The sequence below is a fragment of the Capricornis sumatraensis genome, chromosome 6 (genome assembly GCF_032405125.1).
Source record: "Capricornis sumatraensis isolate serow.1 chromosome 6, serow.2, whole genome shotgun sequence".
Classification (NCBI taxonomy): domain Eukaryota; kingdom Metazoa; phylum Chordata; class Mammalia; order Artiodactyla; family Bovidae; genus Capricornis; species Capricornis sumatraensis.
This window is the reverse complement of record NC_091074.1, coordinates 39,409,690-39,428,595: the sequence shown is the minus strand read 5'-3', so window position 1 is coordinate 39,428,595 and position 18,906 is coordinate 39,409,690. Positions and strand designations below refer to the sequence as shown.

At 36.7% G+C, this 18,906-nt stretch overlaps 1 protein-coding gene across 1 annotated transcript in view; it reads right to left on the bottom strand.

Moving 5' to 3' along the window:
- MPDZ (multiple PDZ domain crumbs cell polarity complex component) overlaps positions 1-18,906 on the bottom strand; it is a 176,484-nt gene that overhangs the window by 90,658 nt on the left and 66,920 nt on the right. The window contains exons 11-17 of the mRNA XM_068974237.1: positions 11,037-11,217; positions 10,132-10,209; positions 6,492-6,595; positions 4,089-4,235; positions 3,090-3,254; positions 1,514-1,699; positions 172-381 (exon numbers count right to left, since the gene is read on the bottom strand). Coding sequence (XP_068830338.1) covers positions 172-381; positions 1,514-1,699; positions 3,090-3,254; positions 4,089-4,235; positions 6,492-6,595; positions 10,132-10,209; positions 11,037-11,217 — 1,071 coding nt within the window. The remainder of the gene's footprint in view (positions 1-171; positions 382-1,513; positions 1,700-3,089; positions 3,255-4,088; positions 4,236-6,491; positions 6,596-10,131; positions 10,210-11,036; positions 11,218-18,906) is intronic.

Genomic DNA, 18,906 nt, shown 5'->3' with positions numbered 1-18,906 from the left:
CTTTAAAAAAATATTAATCAAAATTAAATTTTTACCCTCATGGAGCCAATAACCATGCTGATGGAAAAATATGAAAAGTCATGATTCAATCATGAAAATACCTGAAGCAAAAAGGCTGAAAGTCACTTTTATTTGCAAATAAAAAGAAATCAGTAAAATCTGAATTCTTACAGGCAAAGGCTTAGCAACTCCTATTCTCACAGTTCCTGATGGTGCACCCTTCAGGGCCTGGACAGCTTCTTCGAGACTGCTGTTTTCCAAGTTAACATCATTAACAAACATGAGTCGATCACCAGGAAGAAGTCGTCCATCCTTTTCGGCAATTCCACCAGGCACCAAAGAACGAATGACGATCACAGTGCTTGCTGGATCAACTGGATCCTGAAAGGACAAGAAAGCTAAGAGCAGGCAACTCCTCTCTACACTTAAAAATGTTATTACAGGTTGCACTCTCTGCATTGTAATGGATGGGTAAAATTTTCAAAGTGTCTTTTAAAAATTCCATACAACACTTCCAGTGAATTATCTGGGTGAAAGCTATCTCCATTTTGAAGGGTTTAGGAAGAGTCCACCCTAAACAATGGCATCCCCACTTTCAATGGTTCCCAAGTAGATGTTTTAAATTTTATAGGTAAATTTAAAAGTGTGACTTCAGCTATTGATAAACAGTCTACTTTTATAACTATCATCTGAGATTCATGAATTATTAACAGCAGCATTTACTGACAGGCTGTTACTATTGTGGAACATCAGTAGATGTGAGTGTTCTGAGGAAAGGGCTTGTTTTTGGAATGAAGAGATACAGGAGGCCATATCGTAGTTGATAATGCAGTGTTTTCTGATACACAACAACCTTAATATTAGAACAAGACTCCAGAATCACGCCTGAGAAAGAATACAACTCTCTGGAGTCATCTGAGACAGCCTGCCAGCTCAGTATTAATTAATGAGACGCAGCAGCTGCACCTCATCAGCCCAGCAGTAGCATCCCCTCAGTAACTCGGCACCGAGCGCAGCACGAGGAAGCAGGCTACTCCTGACCTGACCTAATTTGATTATTCATCAAGTTTGGTCAAATAATAAGAATATGAGAATTTACAATATATCCAAAATAATGTATCTATCATTCAGTTCAGACAAAAGAAGTAAGTATTTGATAGTTTCTGTCTTACCACTCAAATATGAACTATCCATTAAGAGCAAGGAAATAAAAACAATTTAGGTATATTCCCCAAAGAAACAGTAAAACTGTATTTCTATGATATTTCTAAAAAGTATTCTACATAGTCTTCAAATTTCCAAAAGCTGAAATATAAAAGAGCTAAAAAATCTCAATGTCAAAAAATGCTTTATAATAATAATCTTATTATAAATTATTATTCTGAAAGACTAGAAACAAGAACACATATTTGATGACTCTAAAGTATTATCTACTTTTGCTCTGCCAGTAACAATACGCATTTAGCATGTTATCTTTTTTAAAAAACATTTGTTAAAAGTAGGATATATTTACCTGGTAATCTAAAATGCTAAAACCAAGTCCTTTGCTCCCTTTCTCCAGCTCTATGTTCTGAATGTCGGCTTCCCACATAGCCAAAGGTCCTTGAACTTCCTCTGCATTCTGATCCACATCAGTCATAGTCAGCACAGGATCCTCTGTCTCCGAGGACCCGATGAACTCACCTAGATCTACGTGAGGCTGGATACACAGACCAGACAGCTCTTATTTCAGATGTACTAGATCCGCAGATGTACATACCAACACTATGAGGAAAAGGGAGATTCCCAGCATCTGCCCAGAATATAGCACTCGCATATGAGCAGCAACAGTTTATCAAGAAACCTTTATGAATTAAGGCAGCAACTTAGAAATAACCTAACTTGTAATAGGCACTTAAAATGTATGGTTCAAAGAGCTTCCATAAAATATATGGTGATTCTATCTTATTAGCATAATTCTATGTGATTTTCACCGTTTTTTCATCAGTGTCTGAATCACATCTGTTGTTAGAAAAAGAAATCTAAAGCTATTTTTGATATTAAAGAAAAAGAATGCTTATGATAAATTAGAACAATTCAAGAGGAAATGGCTGTATGTATAAGTTCTACACACTGAGCAAACAAGGGTTCTAAAATCCTATGAGTTGTGCACGTGATTGTTTCATTAATAAATTAACATGCACAGTGGCAAGATGATATCTGAAGACACACTGGCCTTGGCTTGAAGACTTCCTCTATTATTTTTATTTTATCTGTGTAGCCTTGAGCTGCATTCTTAACCTGGGCTTCACAGTACCCATCTCAAAGAATTTTTTCAGATTAAGTAAGGTAATATTTAAAAAGCACTTGGCACAAAAATAGGGGTTCAAACATCAGCGTCTTTTAGTCAAATATATTACACTGAGTCTAGATTAATTCAGTTTTGTGTAGCTCTTGAAGACATTAGATAGGAAAAACATGGTTTTGATGATGAAATGTTACTTTAAATGTAATCTTTGCTTTTTCAACAATTATTGTACAGTAGGACCATGGATGCAAATCTGTCCACCTGGTTTACTGTAATAATCCCATTTATATCACATATATCTGGACATGCATGGTGCTACACTGATTTCTACAGAATTTGGCATTCTGTTTCTTATTTTCCCCTATTCTTATCACTGACATGACAAGCACTGAGCTGGGGAGGTTAGACAAAAGAATCTTTGACTAGATATGTACTATATATTCACTACTTTCATACTTCAATTTTCCCTCCATTAAGGGGGACAAGTGTCTATTTCATAGGAATACTGTGAATGAATTATAGAAGCACCTATTTTGCAATAATACCTAATGACTGACATTTTACCTCAAGAAAAGTGAGATTCAGAAAGATGAAGTGACCTGCCCGTGGTCACCGAGAGAGTAAGGGTCAAGCCTGATTCGAACCTCTGTCTGTCTGACTCCAGGGGCTAGCCTATACGCCATAGGATTTGTGAGGAAATCAGTACCAAGTAAGAGAAAATAAAGGCTTAAAGACTTTTAAACGTCGTACAGCCTTCCCATTATACATTCAGACTAGTCTCCTGTGTCTGCGTGTCTGATACCTTTTCTGTTAGTTCAATGTCACATAAGTCCAGGCTCTCCAACTCTGACGGGGCAGTAGGCGGCACCGTTCGACGACAGCACACCATTGTCACCTCTATAGGTAGCTCTTTTAAAATGGTCACCACCTCCTGGTGATTCTCCCCAAGTAGAGTTATGCCATTCACCTGTGCAAAAAGACAAGTTGACCAAGAAAGAACACTTCCTAACACTTCAAGGCAATTTTTTATTACATTAATATAAACTGTACTCAAGAGATGATCATAGCTGTACTATGCTCAGAACTATGGCTGGATCTGTAGTAGTGCTGCCTAAAATAATTTACATGCAACACTACAGTCTTACTGGAATTGGACTTTCTCAAGTACTCACAGAAAAATCACTAGCTTTCACCCATGTTTCATATGCCTGTGTAATAGTTTGGAAAGGGAGAATTAATAAAATTGTTCCCAAAGAATAAAGCTTGTTTTAAAATGATATATTATCATTAAATGAAAAAATTCAAGATAAAAAATGGCATGTATTTTATTATATACTAATACATTTAAAAAGTGGGATAAATTAACAAGTTCAAATTTTCATACATATTCATTAAAAATACCTGGAAGATTGCATAGAGCCAATAACAAGCAGTTACACCTAATGAAGGGTTGGGACAGGAAAAAAAACTACTCACTGGAGTATATCTTTGTCTTATATGTGATTATAAAACATGAATATATTACCTATTCTAAAATTTGAATGTTTAAAACAATGTAAAGCCAGTTTTTATATTCTCTGGACCTAAAACAAACAAAAACCATGCATGGAATTAGGTCTGATGATCAATGCACGTACAGATTAGAAATTTCTGCTGTGGGTAAAGTTTTACTTATGTATCTCTCTCAAGTACCCTTTGGAGGAGGAACTTGAAATAAGAACTTAATTGTTTACCACATTAAGTGTCCCACAGCCTTTTCAGAATTTTATTTACAAATGGGAAGATGGAATAGCTTGCTTACTTCTAACAGCTCATCTCCACTGAAAAGCTTCCCACTGTGTCCAACAGGACCTTCCGGGAGGACAGATCGAATAAAATGATGGCCTACTGTTGCTTCCAGACTTATTCCCAACCCACTGTTCTCGCTGAACTTGCTCACATGAGCCACCTGAAAGGAGAAATATCATCACAATTTTTAATATTCTTTCATTTTCCTTCTTTTTCTGTATATGTATTTTATGTTCACCCCCTAGAAGGTCAAATTTCTCACAAAAGCTTCAAAAACCTTATTTTAAAGCTGCAAACCTTTAGCGTTTTGCCTTGGAAAAAGTATTGATGTCTATTAGTTCCCTGAACCAATACAAACCAAGAGGAAGCAGCCAGGTGCAAGCTTCCAAGACACTCTGTGGTATCGAAGACGCTGATACCAGATGGAGGGTAGTCAGAGGACCACTGATAAAACCAGAAGCCTGAGCTCAAACCACACACAGAAAGACACACCCTTATCACCTTCCATGTGCTAGGACCACACTAATCCCATTACGCAGACTCTCACTTACTTTTCATAAATAGGTACTATGTCTATCCCTGCTTCCAAACTTACAAAAATGAGGTTCTGAGAGGTCAGTTTCAATAGTCACGCAGCTAATAAAAGCACTTTGAACCTCAGCAGTCTGAACCCATGGCTCTGGCTCTGGACCGTACACTGTATCAAGGGGACAAAACTTCTTTAAAAGTGAATCAAAGCTTAAAACAGGAGAGTAAACTTTTTATTTTCTACTGTTAATCTAAATAACGAAGAACATTAGGAAATCACTATTTTTACAGACAGAACAATCACTATAATATTAAAATCAGAAAGTATACTAAAGAAAATCTGCTTTATCTCCTTTATAGTTAAGGGAACTGAGCGATAGAGAGACTGAGAAAAATACTGTTTAGTTATAAAAGATCTTTTTCAAATCTTAATGATAATGAGCACAGAGTTAATACTGGAAGCTGCATTATCTGAGTTTTAAACCTATTGTTGACAAAATCCATCAATTCCTTATTTAGGTATCACTTCCTCCATGCAGCCGTCCATGTCCCCCCTTACAACATCCATCAATCCTTCTCTCTACTACCCCACTCCTCCTATTACTTCATTTGTGCTGTGTAACTACATAGGAAGCAACTGTAAATCCAAACATGTCATATTTACCTATGTTTGATAAGGGCCTATAAACAGCTTAGTCCTTTCAGACTTATAATAAATTTTCACACTTGATACATTACTGGAAGCGCCACCAAAATAACATGTAGACAAAGGGCAGTTAAAGGTCCACAGTCTCCGTTCCGACCTCTGTGAGGAGTGGCCAGTGAAAGTGTCCTCTTACTACTCAATTATGACCCAAAGGAGTGCAATCTCAGTTGGGCATGCCAGCCATGTTAACCCCACCCCACAAAGGAACCTCCCAACTATCATTTCGTGCTAAACTAACCATAGTTAAGTTGGACTTTGTTGTTATTCTTTCTTGACTCAATTTAAAATGGTAGTCACAGCTGTAGTTACTCAAATCTTACTTGACACAAATTGAGTGTTTAAGAAAAAACTTTGTAATGAGGATTAACAGAAACACTGAGAATGCTGCTTGACACAAAGTACTCAGTAAATGTTATTTTTATTAATATTATATGTAATTATCTCTTGTGTTTTATCACCTTTAATCTAGAGCTACTTGAATATCATAAGCAATATGAAAATTTTTACCTAACCAAGTATTTTATTGTTCCTTTTGAAATTTCTGAAATTAGCTGGTATATACCTAAAGATTCATAATCAATGTCCACTTCATTAAAACACTTTTTAGAATAGCAGATCAAAACTGCTACTCTAGGTATGCAAGTTATTAAACAAACATGAAATGATTCACTATGGCCTAAGAAAAATGAAAAAAGCATGCAGACTAAAAACCCTGAAGAAGAGTAAGAGCATAAGAATGATAAAGAGTAAATAGGAAAAAGTTCTTTTTACAATTCTGTACTAAGTCATGATGATTTTTGTTTTATTTGCAAGTAAATTCTGTCATTCTATTCAGATTCTTTCCATAAATCCCAGGAATGAGAATCAGAAAAACTCTTCCTTTTATCTATATAATATACACTACGACAAGAAATAGGGATGAATTATAAGTTCTAAAACTTCTAGTCCTTGTACTTTAGCACCTTGGTTATTTACAATCCAACTTTCTCCAATGTGAATTTTTTAATATCTGAATCAGCACATTTAGGTCTTTGAAAAAAACCCTGGTGTTTGCAACTTCTCTAGGACTATTTACAATAGTCATCTTTGACTATTTATAACAGTCATCTTTATTACTGTCAGAAATTCCCTGCTCAAATACAGTTCACAAATTAGGAAGTAAGGGAGGGGAAGCTAGCATACCACAATTTCGTAATTAATCCCCATAATCCTTTGCCACTTGGTCAGCAGGGCAGCTTCCTGTTGTTGAGCATCTTCTATTTCTTCTCGCTCAGCTGACACTAATGAAGAGCAGACACAATTAGTGGCATACTACAAAAATCTCCATGTTTCAATATTCTGTACCAGAGACACAGTGATGAGAACCTGTCTGTCATACTGTTAGGTAGGAAGTTAGGAATGAGCAAAGAGGGGTGGCCTGGCTGAAAAGGATGCAAGCTGATCTCTAAACCCCATCCTAGACACACCCAGAGGAGCTCACAAATATGCTACAAAATAACCACAGATTTTTCCAACTTGGGCACATGCGCCCAAGGCACACTAACCACAGGGGCTTCTCCAGGTAACCTTTAGGTAACTAGGAAGGAGCCCACTAAGGGTTCATAAATACTCTACACACACACACACACAGACACACACACACACAGACACAGACACACACAGACACACAGACACACACACACACACACACAGACACACACACACACACACCTGACAAAAGACTGAATTATGGGAAGGCATAAACAACATAGCCTGCTGTTATATAACTTGCAGTTGTCAATAGGCTTTGAGCAGGTGCCCATTTGCATTCACTTTCACTGACTGGTGTTGAGTACAAGCCCTATTTTGCATTTTGCACAGGGCATAACCAAGAGGAGACAGAAAGTATAAAAAGGGGGAAGCCAAGAGGAATCAGAAGGAGAATGACAACTCCTTTGGGGTCGGCCTGCTCCCATGTCTTTGGAGTAAAAGATCTGTCTGCTTGAGCTGAACTGAGCTGTTAACTCTCTGTTGCTTTAAACCCTTCAGTCGGTCATTCCAAATTTTTGTTGAAATGAGACAAGAACCGAGGAAGAACCGACATGACAATAGTAAGTTTGACTCTTCTCCTAATATATGATTTACTCTTATTTCTCTACAATTTTAACAATTCACTTTAGAACTGTATATTTCAACACTATTCTCTTTTAAGAGGTATCTTTTGGGTCTTAACTATATTTCAATTAAAGTATCCATATATTATCTAACTTTTATTTAAAAAAATGAGGACTCTAAGTAGCTCTAGGATTCACTTAATGGCCCTCTAGTGACTATTAAAAAACTATACTGCCTTCTATGTTAATCTCTTTCATTTTCATTTGGTTCTACAGAGTACAGAAGGGAACATGCTATGTCTCAGAAAAAAACAAACAAAAGAAATTAACAAGTAATAAGTGCAACCCCATGTACTCCATGTACAATGAGAAAATATAAATAAAAAATAAGAAACAAATGGGAAATGTAGATTAAATTAAAACCCTATAATAGGAATCATATTAATTGGTAAGAAAAAAAAAGGAAAGGAAATCTATTTTGTGAGGAAATTCACAAAACAATTACGTAAACAATAATGAATTAAAACAAAATAAACTGGTTGAGGATAATTTTCAAGTCATATTCAAGGATTTCCATGCCATCATATTTCTTACTCATAAAGGCTGTCTTAAAAAAAAATCTTTACAAGACACTACTTCCTAAATTAGATATTCAACATCACTTTTAGCATTCAATTCTCAAATTTAAAGAGTATTCTAAAATTCAGATGTCTCATTAACTGCCTGCTTGTTAGTGAAATGAACGGGCTTTCACTCCAGGCCTATTCCAGGTTTTTTATGCTTTAAATTAATAATACCAGCTTTCTCCTTGAGAAACTAGAAACAGTAAACTATATATTTTTTTAAAAATCTGGAGACCAGCCCCCCAAAATAAGTGTTTTCTCTTCAAAAGTGTATTCAGTGCTGAGAGGATACATGTGCAGGAGTGAACACAGATTATAGGAAACCTTGTAATCTGATGAGAGTTAAACACAGGAGGGTCAGTTCAGTCCCACCTCCTCCCATAACCCACTTCTCTGATTCTGCAGTGGTTATGCAAGTGAGCAGTGATTCAAGGAGGGTGAGATTCTGAATAAAGAAAGTAGGGAATCTGTAAGCTAATAATAAAAGATTTGTATTCATTCAATCAATCTACAGTCCCAAAAACCCTCCATGTTCCCCCTTCCCCAAATGCCCCGAGATGAGATTCCAGGCATATTTAAAAAAACCCTAAAGTCCAAACTTCTGATGTTACTGAAAAGTCAAATGACTTGCCCAGACTCACAGTGAGTTGAATTTCTGTGGAAGAGACAACGATATCATATCCCTTGTCTGAGGACCAGCACTTGAGTGGAGGCATTAGAATTGTTTACAGATATTTTTTTCCTTTATTTTAAAAAGATTGTGGGACTCCCGATCCCAAGTCTAGACCCTCTCACTCTCAATGCACATCACCAAAGTAAAACAGACAGTTGAGCCTTTAAGGCCATCCACTACACTCACTCCATCTACTATCTCGAGTTTCATGCTTTGAAACATTTTTTATCCTTTTCCAGAAACTGTGGTGCTGGAGAAGACTTGAGAGTACCTTCGACAGCAACCAGTCAATCCTAAAGGAAATTAACCCTGAATATTCATTGGAAGGACTGATGCTGAAGCTCCAATACTTTGACCACCTGATGTAAAGAGCCAATGACCACCTGATGAAAAGACCCTGATACTGGGAAAGATTGGGGGCAGGATGACAAAGAGGCAACAGAGGATGAGATGGTTGGATAGCATCATTGACTCAATGGATATGAGTTTGAGCAAACTACAAGAGATAGTGAAGGACAGGGAAACCTGGCGTGCTATAGTCTATGTGATCAGAGTTGGATACGAAAGAGCGACTGAACAATAAAGTACTTGGCGATATTCACTTTATCCTAAATAATTCCTACACTTACTAGTGTAAAAATTGCAGACTGTAATTAACACCTGAGAATCCTACATATCTCACTCTTGGGATATCACTGTGAACACAAATATTCACTTAAACCAAAAAAGTTAAATCACAATTTTCAGCAAGAAAAATACTTAACAATGAAGGAGCAAATATTTTAACGAACTGCAGCACTTCGATATAACTATTTAGTGAAGGGCAGAATTCCCATAAGGAAATCTGTCTTGGGCTTCATTCAGTAGATTTAATTTGTCAAACACCTAAAGCAATATGACAGGTCAAGGAAGCATGGACCACCCAGCCTAGAAAGATGGCAGCAACATGTTGACATAATTATGTGTAACAATGCTGCCTTAAAATTTCTTTAAGCAGTATGGAAAAAAAATTGAAGGAAAAAGCCTGCAAAATAGGCATACTTTCATTTAAGAGTTTATGCTTTAAAGATTCATTTTTTATGTTTATTTTTTAAATGCTTTAACCCTTTACTGTTGCTTGTTCAGTAAGGGACATATTGGTTCTATCTTAAGAAATAAAGGGAATGAAATAAAACCATGTATGTAACAGAATGATTTCTAAAGGTTTTAGTTTTAAAAAAATGAAGAAGACTGACTCAGCAAGAAAATCTGCCAGTTATAAATAATTTTAATCAACTAGAGCAATAAATCACATCTCTAAACAAGGATTTAACACTCTTTTTTGAAAGCTATTTTTCTAATAATTTATAATATTTCCATAGAGGTAGAACCACATTTGTAAAAGTCATTTCTCTAAAAAAAGTAATAAATACAGTAATAACCTGGCTCCATGTGTTTACCTTCTTCTTCAATTGGTAATATGCTGGTGTTTCTCCTCAGAGATAAAGAATCTTCATCTTCTTGATAATTATCTTAAAGATAAGAAGATTTTAGCATTTTGGCCTGTAATATAATCAAGCAACTTGACTTTTTCAAACTCCACTTTATTTGAACACCTAGATGAGAGCTAACTGTTTGTATATAAAGTTTTCAACAAGCACAGGTACTTACAGGAAAGTTCTTCTGCTAATAGAACAAAGAAGTGATAAAACTCCCCTGGGATTTGCCTCCCTGATTCCTGGTCTGCAATCAGTAGTGTGTGGAATAAATGGTCAACAGTTTGAGAAATGAAACACACTTTCAAACCAACAGCCTGACTTCTACGAATAAATGCTTACATCGGGGGCTACGTGGGAATTTTGGTAATTTTTAGAGATGTTTATGTACAAACATTTATGAATGACATTTTCTAAATGTGGAAATAAGGGTCTCATGGTCTACCGACCGAGCTAGTCAAGCCTAAACACTGACTTAAAGCGGATTCCTTCAAGAAAAGGCTGGGCAATTTGGAAACATTACAGGGCTCACATATATAATCTAGGCACAACAAACTCCCCCCTAAAAAGAAAATGTATCAATGACGTCCCAAAGTAAGGCAACAACAGAAAGGGAAATGACTGTACATGATTCTAAATGAGTAGTGGTGACTGAGAAAACAGGACAGAAATCTGCTTTATTCAGAAGTTGTTTCTACAGTTAACAGACAAATCCCTGATTGCAGTTAACCCCCATTGTATTAAAATCCCTTTTTACTTGGTTCTTAATGAATAGTTACAACTAAGCTGTTCTTTAAATAATTTCAGAATTAGAACAAAATTGATATGAGTCTAACCGAAAAATCAGACTCACGTGTTCTCACCTTTGCTAACATCTGCATTAACAGGAGACAAAACTGCATCTTTTGTGACGTCCTCCCGTGATGCCAGTTCAGCATCCTGCTTAGTTCTTCTCATTAGCGTCAGGTGCACAGTCTGTCCCGTGTGTCGCAACACCTCCACTGCTTGTTGATTGGTAAAACCCTGAAGGTTTGTGCCATCTACCTATGGTTAGAACAAGACATGGTAAAATAAAAGGATACCAACCCATGAAACACACAGTTACTGCTGGTCAGTGAGAACAGAACTGGAATGAGTACTCCCCTAGTTAGGGAATGGGCTGACCTGTTTGGGGACCAGTACTAGCTCAGATGCACTGGGATCATGCAAGGGTGTTTCATTTGTTTTAATATAAGTAATGGAGTCTCACTTCTAGAAATTATAAGCCAGCGGGTCTCAGGGTGAGGCCCTGGATTCTCTATCTCTTAAAATATTCTTCTATGTTTCTCAAGAGATCCGAATACACAGTCAAGCTTGGAAAACAATACTAGGTAGGACACAGAGGTATAGATGATCATGAAGGAAGTGGTCACTGACAGTGCTGACAAATCCAAAGAAAGATGACGAAACTACCTTCCTTTTTATATCTTTGCCTCTTCAAAAAATATTTTCCCTTTTTCCTGTTCACAAATGATAAAACACTTGAGAGTCCCAGTGATCTTTGCAAACTACAGATATGATCTTATCACCCCACCCTGCCTCACATAGAACAATCCTTAAGCTGTGCTCCCCATTCTCAGTGTGGCTTAGAACGGCCTGTGTCAACCCCACCTTGTGTCATCGACCTCATCCTGCAGCATCCTGTCTATTTCTCTGCCCTCCAGCTCCAGAGGATCGTTTCCCTTTCTCTGACTTGAAGCACTCCTTTCAGTCATGATGTCTTTGCAAATTCAGTTCCCTCAGTCTCGATTCTCTGGACAGCCCCCTCCAGCCCACACTGCTTCTAATTTATTCACTGAGAAAAAGCCCATAACTGCTTAGTTCAATAGTTATTTCCACAATTACGCTACTGATGCCCATCACTACAGTTAAAGTCCCTTTTACCAATTCTCCTTCATGGCATTTATCAGAAAATCAGTTTTATGTTTTCAAGCATTATCTGGTCTATGACTGCATCCTCCAAGAGGACAGGTTCTATGTGTCAGCAAAGCAAAATGCTGGGAATTCCCTGGTGGTCCAGTGGTTAGGACTCTGTGTTCTCACTGCTGATGGCCCAGGTTCACGCATCTCTGAGCGGGCAACACAGCCCACAAGCCATGAGGACACACACACACACACACACACACACACACACACACACACACAACAAAACTAGTGCTGTTTTCATAGTAGATATTCACAAATGGGAAGCCAGCTCATATGGCAAAGATTTACTTGTGAAGCAAATAATATTTCCAAATAAACAAATGCAGGTTATAACAGCTTAATTTTTAAACTATATAAAATTTTAAAAGGAAAAATTTGGAAAGTTGAAAAAGTAGTACAACACAATTAATGCTGAAATTCAAAGTCACTGATATACCGTTTGAATTGTGAAATAGCTGTAAAATGGCTATGTAAGTATTGTGCTTTTCTGAGCACAGTGCTCACCACAGTAGGCATTCAAATATTTACTAAATGAATGAGAACTACAATAAGACCTGTTATCAGTCGTCTCCAAGATGAAGTACCTTTACTGCAGAGGTTTCTGGAAGAATGTAATAAAATTCATAATTAAATATATTTTTAAATCTCATTGTTTTATATACACATATATAATTAATATATTAACTTTGTATATAATAAATATATAAAACCTTTGTATATAATAAATATATAAAACAAGATGCATAATATATCATATAGCATATATAAATACATAGAAAAAAGGAAGGAGAAAGGAATAGATTATAGATGGATTGATCGCTTGATAGATTGACATAGTTTGGTTTTCTTTAACCAATGAGGATATTCAATAAAAAATCTAGAGACCTCTGACTGAAATGATCAGTCTGATACTCTGCAAGTTAAGTTTTGTATGATATTTTTGTACTAAATGGCAACTTTAACACAGGTGTCTAACTCTCTCCTCTTTCCTCCCACCTCTATCTTATTGATTCGCTTTTAGAAAGACTAATTAAAATATAACCACAGAGAAAATACTAAAAAAAAAACTGGAAACCATGGAAGAAGACAAGTCCTTATACCAGTAACTCGGAGGAACTTCTATGAGGAACGGTCTGAATACGACCAGATTGAAGGCAGGGCAGCTACATCTACATGTGAGGGAACATCTTGTTTGGTCTGTCAGATGAAACATCAGTAAAATACAACTGTCTTTCATTAAAAGGAGGCAGTCAGAAGGTACATATGGACTTCAACTGGCGATTCCAAAAACCAATCAAGTGCCAGGCATCACACCAAGCTGGGAGCATACACCACACAGAATCATATACATGCAATGAAGTCACACATGCATCCACACACAACCCCAACCAACTCCACAACACGCACAGAAAACCATCTGTCAGTACAGACATACAATGTTCTCCATCCTGTTTTCCTGGTTTCCTCTATACTCCATTAATCTACAAGTGAAACTGACTTGTAAATTTAAACTTTTTCCTTCCTTCTTGCTTTGCAATTCCTGAACTATTTGTATAAAAATCTATCTCATCTCTCTTTTGCACAAGCATAGTTCTCACAGATCTCTGAGAAAAAAAAGGTCACAGGAATAGAATACCACAGTCTGAAAGAAAATGTGTGCCCTGAAGCGTGAGTACAAATATCTTCCAATGAGACTGTCGCTTCAGGGAACAGAAAGATATTTTCTGAAGCTTCTCTTCAAAGAGATTCATTTTTCATTGTATTTATGGAAGTGGAGAGAATATATACAAAGAAGAAACAAGTATCTACCAAAAAACAAAACTATTACAATGAAGGCATCAACAGCATTTTACATACTGTACAAAGTCATGGAATGGAAGACAGGAATATGCAATTTTCCTATGTTTTCAGAGGATAAGAATAGGTAGATAAAAATCATCAGGGAAATAAGACTGAAGACATATTAAGGCTGATCTAGATAATCAATATAATTATAAAAAATTACATGGGAGAAGGGAATAACTAAGGAAAAATAATCAAGGAAATTATGAGGAGATAAAGAAATCTGCCTCTATAAATCAGAGGTATATGAAAAACTAGAAACAAGACTAACACCCAGACAAATCTTGATTAAATTCTTAGATTTCAAAAATCAAAAGAATAAAGCCTATTACCTTCTAGGAAACAGAGTGAGCAGATAACTTGTGAAAGAAATTATGAACCCCAAATTTTATACTCCGTGTAACATATATGAAAATGGAAATTATGGTTGTGATGCTACGATGTTATCCTATAGTATCATAAGACAACATCTGATAGCATCAATTATAGCATGAGATGTTATATCTTATACCAAAGTGTGTCATGAGAAGACCACAAAGCAGAAATTTAAGCAGTCTGGAATTATAATCTGTACACATTTAGGACATTAAAGGGCTGGGCTGTTAGAGATTAACAAAGACTTAAGAGGAGGTTGCTTTACTTTTTTAGAGAGAAGAGTACTATAAATCCCCACGTACATGTTCAACCTATGACCACAAGTCCAAAGCGCTGTGTCACGTGCTGTAAGGAAGGATGCAGTAAGTACCTTGTGTTTAGCTCTATCAGGAGGTTAAGGGCGAGGCTCTTTAACTGCTCTGACAGTGAAACAAGAGAAACCTGCTATTATGTTGAGAACTGTTTGACAGCCTGACTCTGTCTGGGCACAGATCAGAAGGGTGCCACACACAAACACACATGCACACACACACTCACACACACGAGACAGCCAGGCTGGAGGCACCTTGAAACCTACCCAAGAGTACCCCCAGGGAATGATGGTGCCCCAAAACGAGAATTTATGGAGCAGAATGTTGAGAAACTGCAGCCAAAGGGAAGAAGAGTCAGTCAGATGAAAAATCCACCATCTGTCATGGAACGCTCAGTCAAATATTTCTAGTAGGGTCTCCCAGAAACCCAAGAAGGAACCCTAAGTGACTGTCGCATTTAAGCATGAGCCAGGCTCACAGAGCAAAAAACCATGTTTCAGAAGTGCCAGTCAGGGATGAAGTGCTTGTTGTCTTTTACTGTCTTCCTTCACACTGGTAAGGGTCAGCAGGCATAACAAGAAGGGGAGGGAGGAAAAGAAAAGCTCGGTATGGAAGACAGACTAGGAGTGCACTCTCTGTCTCTACCAGTTCATAGTAGGCTTCTGCTAGGCCAGGGTGGGGGCTGAAATTAGAATATCATTTAGGATGGGAAATCTTCAATTACTAAATTAGAGCTGTATTTGGTGATCCTGATTGGCCACAGGACATTTTACTTTCTGAGAATAGCAACTTGACCAAGATTTCCTCCATGGGAAAAGGAAGACCTTTTCCTATAGAAGATAAAAGAGATATCTAAAGACAAATTTTAAAAGGCTGTTTAAGACTATCCCCCCAAGTCTTCTTCATGCGAAGTCTATGTTATTGCCAGCCAAAATGTCCAAGTGTGCAAAAGGCAACATAAGAGGTTCTCAGAGAGAAAAGCTTCTGAAAGTCTACCAACACATTCTCTTCCTGTGAAATTTATTCAAAAAACACTCTAGCTGACTGAGCAATTAATCAGATTTAAAACTCTTAGAAAAATGTGGCATACAAGGTTTCAGTTCAGTTTAGTCGCTCAGTCGTGTCCAACTCTTTTGTGACCCCATGAATCGCAGCACGCTAAACCTCCCTGTCCATCACCAACTCCCGGAGTTCACTCAGACTCACGTCCACCAAATCAGTGATGCCATCCAGCCATCTCATCCTCTGTCGTCCCCTTCTCCTCCTGCCCCCAATCCCTCCCAGCATCAGAGTCGTTTCCAATGAGTCAACCCTTCGCATGAGGTGGCCAAAGTACTGGAGTTTCAGCTTTAGCATCATTCCTTCCAAAGAAATCCCAGGGCTGATCTCCTTCAGAATGGACTGGGTGGATCTCCTTGCAGTCCAAGGGACTCTCAAGAGTCTTCTCCAACACCACAGTTCAAAAGCATCAATTCTTTGGTGCTCAGCCTTCTTCACAGTCCAACTCTGACATCCATACATGACTACTGGAAAAACCATAGCCTTGACTAGACGGACCTTAGTCGGCAAAGTAATGCCTCTGCTTTTGAATATGCTATCTAGGTTGGTCATCACTTTTCTTCCAAGGAGTAAGCATCTTTTAATTTCATGGCTGCAAACACCATCTGCAGTGATTTTGGAGCCCCCCAAAATAAAGTCTGACACTGTTTCCACTGTTTCCCCATCTATTTCCCATGAAGTGACGGGACTGGATGCCATGATCTTTGTTTTCTGAATGTTGAGCTTTAAGCCAACTTTTTCACTCTCCTCTTTCACTTTCCTCAAGAGGCTTTTTAGTTCCTCTTCACTTTCTGCCATAAGGGTTAGTGCTGAGTAATAAGCAAAATCCAAATCTAAATAATACTATTACAGCAAAGTTAAAAGTTTTAAGTCTTGGTCCATAAAAGATATACAAAATGGTATGTAACACAGTTGTTTATAATAGCAAACCACTATAAACAATATCCCTTTCCATGAATAAGAGGTGCTTAAGTATATTATGATAGATCCATATTTGCTGATACAACTATATGTACCAGGTATATTTCTAAACTAAATAAATAATAAAAAGGTATAAACAAATACAGTCCTAAGTACAGATACATGGAAATTTTCTGAAATCTTAAATCATAAAGTATTAAGAGTGGTTTCTATTAGAAGAGCTTTTTAAGCCATGTTCAAATTTAATGTTCTTTAGACCTCGAAGATAAAAATTACTCTGAAAGAAATAAACATGTTATTTATTCTCAGGGTAGCCATAGAGAAAAATCTCACAAAAATCTCAACTTTGAGGTGCCATAAAAATTCTCAAAATGCACATAATTTAGGCTGCAAGTTTTCATGTGCAATAGATTTTCACAGCTCAATTCTTTAAATATGCGGTTTAAGGAAAATCAAATGTATATGATTTTGTCTACTAAATAGCAATAAAGTTCATTATGTAAAGAAAAAACATGTTTCCTTTTTTTCCCCCAAAACCTAAAGACCTGAATTTAAAAGTATATTCCTTACTCAAATCTCACAGATGGTAGGTACTAGCACAGAAGAAATTGCTATAATGGAATAATTACAGACTTTTAATCCTACACTGGTTCAAAATTTCTCAGTATCTTCCATCTGTAATGTGAGAATAATGGTACCTACTTTTCCAAAGTTACAGTGCATGGCACTTTGTACTGAAAAGTTACTCCAAAACTTTTGTTAATATTTAATAACAGATTTCAAGAGGTACTATTATTAATAAAATGAAGAAGTGATTAATAAACATAAAAACCCCAAGCCTTATGGAAGCACTTTCTGTTCAACATAATTACACACATCATACATATGGGACAAGGCACTGAAACTGAATGAGGGCTCAGGCCAGCTCTGGTCCCTCATTATCACAATAAGAGACCCAATTGTCGCGGAGACAGAAGTGCTGTGGAACGAGGTACAATGACAGTAAACCGTCTGGATGCCATCTTGAGGAGATGGCAGTGCAGTGCAGATACTGCTATGAATAATTATAGGGGAGAAATCCCAGTCAGAACAAATGGAAAAGCCAGCTCCTCAGTACACTCAATCTAGCTGGCCAAGCCCTCCTCCAACACGGCCTATAATTATATACATATACAAAGAGGGAAATTGAGACTAACACAGTCACAGAATAGCAAAGGCAACATGATACCCTTCCATATTTTCTTTTCATGATACATTTCCTGCATAACATTTTTTAAATCAGATGCATAATTCTATACTGCTTTTATCAAAGATATCTGTATACCAATCTAAAAAAATGAATATATGACTCTATCTAATGACGTTTGGTTGACTTTACAAAATAGAGTCCCCTTATTAAATTAATTCTTATGTAGTAAAGAAAAAGTCTCATTGGCTCTATTCTCTGCCCCTGTAATACCGACACTGAAACCCTAGGGGTTTAAGAGAGCATAATTCATAAAACAGGAATCTTATGATAAAAGACTTTATTTTTAAAAATAATACATCCTTAAATAATAAGAAATAATTTCTTAATCCTTTCAACACTTCAATAATTAAAAATAAAAACATTATAGTTCAAAATAGTTGCTGCCAAGACAAAATTGAAAAAAAAATTAAAGATTGCAGTCATGAAAAACAACTAGGGTTAAGAACTTTCCTACCCATCTCTCAAAAGACTATAAAATGATGGCATTTTGCACAAAATCAATGCATGATCAAAGCACTGCATGATATATCTTAAAAATCAAGGTGCTTCTAACTTTGAAGTAAGAGAATGTTGCTAAAAATAAAAAATCGTAACACTGATGAAAGCAAAGACAGTGATTTTATTGAAAGCAAGAAAATACTTCAGAAAAAAGGTGCTTCCACTTTTGAGTCAACAATCTCCTTTAGCACTGATCTTGCTCAAGCCAAATTATATGAGATTCCTGTTATAAATCAATGCAAATAATTACAAATTTGAAGAGAAGCTTTTGTGAGACATATATGCATAATCATTTCAGACCCTCAATAAATATCTGCTTAATTAATTAAACCATACTTATGTACCAAGTATACTATGTATTTCAAATAAATAATTCATTTGGTTTTCTTAAAAATCATACGAGGGAAGTTTCTTTATCTCAATATTGTAGGTAAAGGAATCCTGCTTCTCACTAAATGGTTAAATACAGAGGTATATGATCCAGCAATTATACTCCCAAATATGCACTCAGGA